The sequence below is a fragment of the Convolutriloba macropyga genome, chromosome 12, assembly GCF_964194025.1.
Source record: "Convolutriloba macropyga chromosome 12, txConMacr16.3, whole genome shotgun sequence".
Taxonomy (NCBI): Eukaryota; Metazoa; Xenacoelomorpha; order Acoela; family Convolutidae; genus Convolutriloba; species Convolutriloba macropyga.
Window position 1 is genome coordinate 49,772,258 of NC_134479.1, and position 8,372 is coordinate 49,780,629.

Sequence of the window (8,372 nt, forward strand, 5' to 3'; positions counted from 1 at the left end):
ACACGCATAAAAAATCGGAAAAATATGTGAGATAAGCGGTGAAAAGTTTTTTTTTTCAACGCAAATTTCGTACATAATTTTGCGGTGAAATGCGGTGAATGCGGTGAAATTATGTAAGTTCACCGCTAGAGTAAGAAGTGATCTTGACATTGTTTTTTGGATAAATAAAGCGTTACTTTTTTTAACAATAGTTTGAGTCTTTATTGCCTTACAGTCCACAATAGTATAGTTTCAGTTCATAACAAAATATGATTTAACGTTTATGTGTTCTTTAAATTTCGCCATCTGTTCTTGAGAAAGTGAAATATGGATGTCAATATCTCCCACTTTTTCCGAAGGCATAATCAAACACATCCTATCGATTTTCCGATTAAGGTATACCATTTTCTGCGGAGGTCCTTGACCTAAACTGGTCGACCCATACCAGTCGTATAATTTGTTCCAGTTAGTAACCAGAAGAGCCGATCTGTCGAAAAAGCACGCATGTTGACAAAGATTTGAACCAGCGATAAAATCGAAATAACTTTGACAATAATTCTCGTCAATTTTGTTAACATCTTCTCGGATGCAAGTTGCTATTCCGTACAGTCCAGTATCAGGATTGTTTTTAGTAACTCTGGTGAGGATGGAGATGGATAAATTACCAAATTGAGTTACTGGAACTTTCGGATTTAGTCTTTGTCGGACATTGACAGCTATAGATATTGGCGGGTGTTCCTGTTCGAGGTCAAAGTGCCGGCTCAAAATCAGTTATTGCCAGGATAGGTTGCTTAGAAAATAAACGGACGCAGCCAAGTAAAATGAAACCTGATTCACCTTAATAAGACATACTAAAAGATGGCAAATCTTGCAATTTCTTCAAGTGTTGCATTACAAGAAAGCGCGACTGACCTACAGGTCGAAGATGCATCCCGGATCGAGAAAAAAAATCGGAAAAAATGTAAGATAAGAGGTGAAAAGTTGTTTTTTTTTCACCACCAATTTCGTGCATAATTTTACGGTGAAATGCGGTGAATACGGTGAAATTATGTAAGTTCACCGCTAGATTAAGCGGTGATCTTACAAAAATTCACCGCAATTCACCGCTAAAATATGTAAATCCACCGCTATATTAAGCTGTACGTACAAATATGCAAGATATTTGCAAGAGTATCCAGAAACTTGTTTAGTGTCTCAATTTATACTGCTTCAGTTTCTTGGCAAGATGTTTCAAGCTTTGCGAGAGATGTCAAGATCATGCATGTCTTATCAAGGTGTATCAAGTTTCGATTCCCTAGATATAAAAGGAAGGTAAAATGTGATCACAGGTCGAATTAAATCCAAGAACTAATCATTGGTAATTTTGGCCTGATCATATATGATGTGTACGCTTATTGCTGAAGTTGTTTAAGGAATGCGCTGACAGGCGCTGAAAAATATATTTGATTATATAATTATCCACTTAATGTTTTGACAAGTGCTGAAATTATCTCATGAATGCGTTGACATTTCATTAGCCGCTTTTTTTCAGCCACTTTCTGCAAAATTGTTTCATTATTTGATTAAATAACTTGAACCCGGGCACCAATTTATGGACGGGATTGGCCTGAAATTTTAATCTATCATTGTTCAGACCACAATTTCTGTTTTTGGTTCAGTATACTTCGTCTGATCGACATATTCATCATAGAGAATCATGAGTAGCATTATCAGAAAGCTCTTCAAGCGCAGAATTTGAAATTAAAAAGATTTTTTGTAGAATTTTTTTTTATTTGAGGAGTTCTCGATGTTTAAATTTTTTTACCATTTAAGTGATTTTCGATGTTTTTGTTCACATATTCCGTACGTTTTAAGCAACTTTTTGCATATCACGGTTTGATTTTGTTCACTTTTAGCGGCTTTTTTAAAATTTTTCAAATCAAAATCTTGCTTGTCACTAAATGTTTTTTGCGACTAAATGTTTTTGCGACAAATTAAAGAACAATTAAATTTACAATCTAAAAGATTCTATTTCTACTAGAGAGCACATTTTTCAGTTTGTTTTTACAATGTCTTCTCAATTCATTTAAGGAAAAATAACTTTTCATATCAAAATCCTATTAACGGAGGAAAGACCAATTTGTAAACAAGTGAGGGAAAAACATTTATTTTTGTTTTCAGAGAGTAATCTCTACTAGTTTACATGGCTTTAACACTGTTTTTCGTAATTTCGAATGAACTTTTGTGTTTTGCTTGTATTTGTTGCATTCCTCTGGTTATGTGTCTTAACCTCGTTAATTGAAAATGCAATTGGTTTTTTAAACAGTATTAAGTGAACATACACAATGCTTTGAAGGCTTACCTAATGGTTGCTCAGACTTTGAAAACATTTTTTTGAAAACAAAATTGAAAACTTAACTCAATTCTGTGAAATTGTAAGACTGTCCTGCTAAAAAACTTGCCCATTATGATTAAAACTGACAAAATTAGTCTTGGGTAGCATTTTTTTTCCAAATATCGGTTTTATGACTCTGATGCTGCACGTTTGAAAAATTTTTTGTTATTTTTGTTCTTAATTATGTTCATTTTTGATGTATCCTGTTGCCTTATAAAAAATTGTTAATGTTCCAAAGAAATTGGTGCAAAAAACTGTATTAACATAAGAAACGACAGTTATCTGTGAGTAATTTATTGTTTTAATGGCTTCGACGCTTTCTTCTGGCAATTTTCTATTGAATTCTTGGATTTTGCGTGTATTTGACGTCTTTTCTATTGTCATAAGATTTGTTCTGGTTAAAGAATGATTGCATTGACCTCAATCAATAGGCTCCAGGTGTTAGTTAACGTTTTTAATGCTTTTGTTTGAAAGATATTGGTTTTAAGGGCTCTGCTACTACGAGTCGTGTTTTTAAATTTTAGTGATTTTTGAATATCAATTCATAACTGTTGATTTTTTAAGTCTCTTTATAACAATACTGAGCAATCTTTTGTTTTGGAAAAAAGCATTATTTTAAAATACAAACAATTTTACACTGAATACTTTATTTTTTCAATAATTTTGGCATTTCTGTTTCGCTTTGTTTTTTAAACTCTTTTTTCCCCTGTAATTTCTGTTTGTTATGTAATCATTCAAGTTTTTTTAATTAATGAGATGCCTCAAAAGTTTTCTTTTAACGCGAGCAAGTAACCTAGTCAAAGCAGTCATTTAATAGCTAATCGTTTTGATGTTTTGGATATCAAAAAATTGCCTTCAAATTTTGTAGCTTTTTTTGAACTTTTGTTTTTTGGTTTTTCTTTCTGTCAACTTAAATTTTAGTCTATTCAATATGATGTCTCTTCCACTCTCTTGTGATTCGAATTTCAACTTTTTCTTGGTTTTGTGTGACAGCCAATATTTCTGCCTTGTTCATTATGCGATTTCTTAAAAAAGAATGTGATTGCTAAGTTTTTTGTTTCTGTTTGTTCACCTTTAAAACATTCGCGTTAATGACAAGTCCGATTGGTTTTTGAAGTAAACTCAAGTGAACATCTATCATTACAGAGTAATTGAAGTAATAATTAAAAATAACAATAATAATAACACTAATAATAATAATAATAATAATAATAATAATAATAATAATAATAATAATAATAATAATAATAATAATAATAATAATAATAATATTAATAATAAAAATAATAATAATAATAATAATAATAATAATAATAATAATAATAATAATAATAATAATAATAATATTAATAATAAAAATAATAATAATAATAATAATAATAATAAAACTAATAATAATAATAATAATAATAATAGTAATAATAATAATAATAGTAATAATAATAATAATAATAATAATAATAATAATAATAATAATAATAATAATAATAATAATAATAATAATAATAATAATAATCATAGTAGTAATAACAAAATTATTAATAATAATAAAAATATGTGTGGTGTCCACCTCCAGATGGAGTAGTGAAATTGCAACAAAGCACACTAGAAGTACTAATTAAAAACACTCATAAACTATATGCTATTATATCTATCTTATAAACTGTTTCTCAACATAAACTATAGCGGATCTATATAACGTTGATTAACCTATATGTTAGTTGTGAAGTGTTAATGTGTTAGTTGCAAAGCGTTTACTTAGTGTTGACAGGTAGTTGTCTGCGCACACGTTACGTGTGAACGCAAACAATAAAAAAAGTGCAGTATTGCCCTTGTGTTAACTTTATACAGTTTGTCAATCTCCAATTGGAATGTACGATTTATCCCCGTTGTTCATCCTCACTCACAACATGGCGCAGTCAGCCTCACTAAAATCACCAATAGGATTCCCATTATTCTGAGAATCAGGAGCAAACCCGGGACAAAAATGGTCCCAGTGGATTTCTACTTTCAAGCTAGTCGTAATGGCTAAAGAGAATCTAAAATTAGATAAGTTACTTAGAACAAAGCCAACAGCGGCTGATTTGTTTTAATAATAATAATAATAATTGAGCCCAGCAATGCCGTCTCTAGAAGAAACAAGACCAAGTGAGTCCGAAGAAGAAGCAAGAGAAAGAGACATCAGGAATCAGGGAAGAATAATTGATAGGGAAAACGAATGCAAAACAATCGAAATCCGAGTTCCGAGGCCAGTACGTAGATCAGTACCCATGGGATGAAGCAGACACAAAAATTAAAAAATGATTTTATTTATCTATTGGAACAGAAGGTACACGAATATATCACCAAAACAACCCACACACAAAGATCGACAAATGCAGTACTTAGGAAATTGCTCGCGAACTATCAATTACTTTCACCAAAACACGAAATACAACACATGGCAGGTTTCAGATCATCAACGCAAGACAAGAACCACAAGAATAACTCGAAACATTTCATAGTAGACCAAGAGAGTTAGGAGCAAAAGCAGCATTCGGAGCAGTAGAACAACATTTAGTACAGTACTTCTTCATCGGAAAAACTAACAACACAGCAATACAAATGGAACTCATTTCGGAGCTGAGAACACCTGCACAAGCCTTAAACTATGCACTGGCTCGAGAACGCGGACAACAGAATTAAAAAAAATCTTACGAGGAAACAATTCCTACTGGAAGACCACAGTAGCACATCTATCAGCAAGAAAAATAAAACCAGCCATTTTTCCTACACCAAACACAAAACAGTACCCGCAGTGCTGGAGATGCGGAGGATCTTTCACACCTAACCACAATAACAATTGCCCTCCAAAAAAATCACAATGTAACTTTTGTAAAAAAACATTTCGCAAAAATGTGTAGGTCAAAAATACCCCCACTTCCCGAAAAACAGAGGACAATACACACAGAGACAACTAACACAAACAAGGAATGTAAAGAACATAAACGAAGAGGACAACCAAACAATAGAACCACCTATGGAAGAAGTAGATTACGATGGCGAAACATTAGATCCAGAACCCACGATGTATATCACGGAACTAATGGAAGACTGGAACAAAATTAATCTAATCGAGAGAGATTTCAAGAACATAAAAAACTAAGAACTAAAAAACACAGCTCCATACGGAGAAATAATCATACAAACAACATTTAAAAAACAAGAACACACTCAACTGGTTAGCAGATACGGGATCACCACGCAACCTCATCGACATACAAACTGCGGAAGAACTGATACAAAAAGACAAACATATGAAATTAGAGGATTACAACGGACATATCAAATTTAACCGTTTCAACAACAAAGATATACCAATTATCGGCCAAACCCACATGGAACTAAACTCCCACAAATCCTGATGGGCAGAGTAATCCTCGCAAAACTAGGATTAACCCTCATCAAACAACAAACAAACAAAGTTATAAAAATTTTAAATAATAACGAGAATAATATCAAACACAACATCGCCAAATGGATTTTCAGAAAATACCCCCACCTATGCACAAGACTAGGCAGAAGTAAAAACCACATTGCGAAATCCATTCTGAAAAAAGAAAAAACGCCAACAGAACACAAGTGAAGAAGAGTACCCTACATCTAGTCGAAAAAGTAGAAAACGAACTACAAAAGCTAATTGACGACAACCAAACTATCTGTTTGGAGAAATGCCCAGACAACTTATTCACAAGCCCAGTAGTAATAACGGTCAAAAAAGACAAATCAATAAAAATAGCACTAGATTCACCAGAATTAAACAAAGCAATCCACAAAATCAAATATTAAATGCACAGTATAGACTACCTCACTGACTCCCTTGCAATGCAAATTTCGTCAAATAAAAACAACGAAGGACCACGGTGGTTCAGCAAAATCGATCTCAAATATGCATATAGCCAAATGCCGTTAGACGAAAGCATCTCAGAACAATGTAACTTAAACATACACGGCGGGACAGCAACAGGAACGTACAGATTCGTGAATGGTTTTTACGGATTAACGGACATGCCCACAAAAATTCAAAAAACAATAGATAAAAAACTAGATGGACGCAAAAATTATTTCGCATTTCTAGACGATATTCTGATTGCTACAAAAGGTAAATTAAGGGAACATGAAGAAGGATTGGATATAATACTAAACAAACTTCACATAGAAGGACTGGCGATGAGCCTACGAAAATGGGAATTCGCAAAATCAACCATCGAAAGGCTAGGGTTCAGAATAACTCCACAAGGAGTAACACCACTAATATGAAAAACAGAAGCACTACAAAAATTAGATCCACCAAAAACACTGAAGCAATTACGATCTTTCATGGGCAGCATCCATCACTTTAAAAAATTCATTCCAAACTGCGCAGAAATGTCGGAACCATTACGCCCATTATTAAAAAAGGAAAACACAACTACATCTAACAAACTTAATTGGGAAGAAAAACATACAACAACTTTCTCTAACATCAAAAAGCAAATATCCAAAATGATCGAAAACAAACATTTCGGTATAGACAAACAAACACGAGTTAATTGCGAAGCGATTAAAGTGGGACTAGGCGCATCCTTAGAACAAAAAACAAACAATATCTGGCACACAATGGCATTCGCAAGTAGGTTCCTAAACCGCGTAGAGCAAAGGTATAGCACAAATGAATTGGAATTATAAGCCGTAGTATGGTCATTAAAACACTTCAAATACTACCCTCAGGGAGCAGAGTTTACACTCCAAACGGACCATCAAGCATTATTAACAGCGCTTAAAGAAAACAGAGGTAATAAGACCTACCAAAGCAGGTTAACACATTGGATAGACCGACTACTCCCTTTTAATTTCAATATTGAACATATGCCCGGAAAACAAATGGGATTTGCCGATTACTTTAGTAAGAATCCAAATGGAATAGCAACCTTACCATCGGATGAAGACACAAACTTCATCATTAATCAGGTAAACGATTTCAATTTCACGCTATTGAAATACACATTACGCAATAATAGCCAATATGCTAATAACCAACCAAACAAATATGACGTCATGGAGCAAACTCAACGTAAGCAAATAAACGAACATGCTTTTTGCCATTTTCGCCTCCGAAATATGTCGCTCACTTTAAACACTCAAAAATTCCAAACGGATAAATTCTCTACAAACAAATACAAAGAAATTCGGGATCACCACGCAGCTTCATCGATATACAAACTGCGGAAGAACTGATACAAAAAGACAAACATATGAAATTAGAGGATTACAACGGTTATATCAAATTTGAGAGTTTCAACAACAAAGATATACCAATTATCGGTCAAATCCACATGGAAATAAACTTCGGATCATGGACAGCAACAAATTGCATCATCCTTGTGGTGGAGCACAAACCACAAAACTAATAAGAGCCCCAGCCGGAGACCACAGAGCAACTGGAATGGTTGAGAGACTAATCAAAACGATGAAACGAAAACTTGGAGTAATGACTATTGACCCACTATGGTCATCCGAGGACGTACCAACAATTGCAGCTAACATAATACAAAGTATCAGACCCGATCCAAATAGAGTAACAAATTTCACCATTTCAAGAACATTGTGGTAGAAGACAAAACACCGCACTCTCAAACATAGTAACAAAACAAAGCAAATAAAACCTATGATATAAACAAATAAAAAGTTTTGCTTCCGATCGGAGATTTAAAGCAGCCGGTATTAACTCCAGTAGCCATTTGGGACACTGAGCAAAACTCCGAATCTGAACTCAACATACAGTACAGGGAACCGACACAAAAGATCTGACACCCAGATAATCACGCCTCCACGGAGAGTGAAGTTTCCGAAAATGCGCCGCTGCTTAGCCACACGCGCCCCCCCCCCCGGGTAAGATTATACCATCAAAACTTGAAATTACATTCGGAGATAAGACATCAACAGAAATATAAATTAAGAGACAACTCGCACGAAAAACCAAAGCACGCAAAGCACCTGA

General features: G+C 33.9%; 1 protein-coding gene across 1 annotated transcript in view; it reads right to left on the bottom strand.

Annotated features, from left to right (window-relative positions):
- Positions 1–211: 211 nt before the first annotated feature.
- LOC142350632 (uncharacterized) overlaps positions 212–8,372 on the bottom strand; it is a 73,185-nt gene continuing 65,024 nt past the window's right edge. The window contains exon 5 of the mRNA XM_075402537.1: positions 212–717. Coding sequence (XP_075258652.1) covers positions 232–717 — 486 coding nt within the window. The 3' untranslated portion in view covers positions 212–231. The remainder of the gene's footprint in view (positions 718–8,372) is intronic.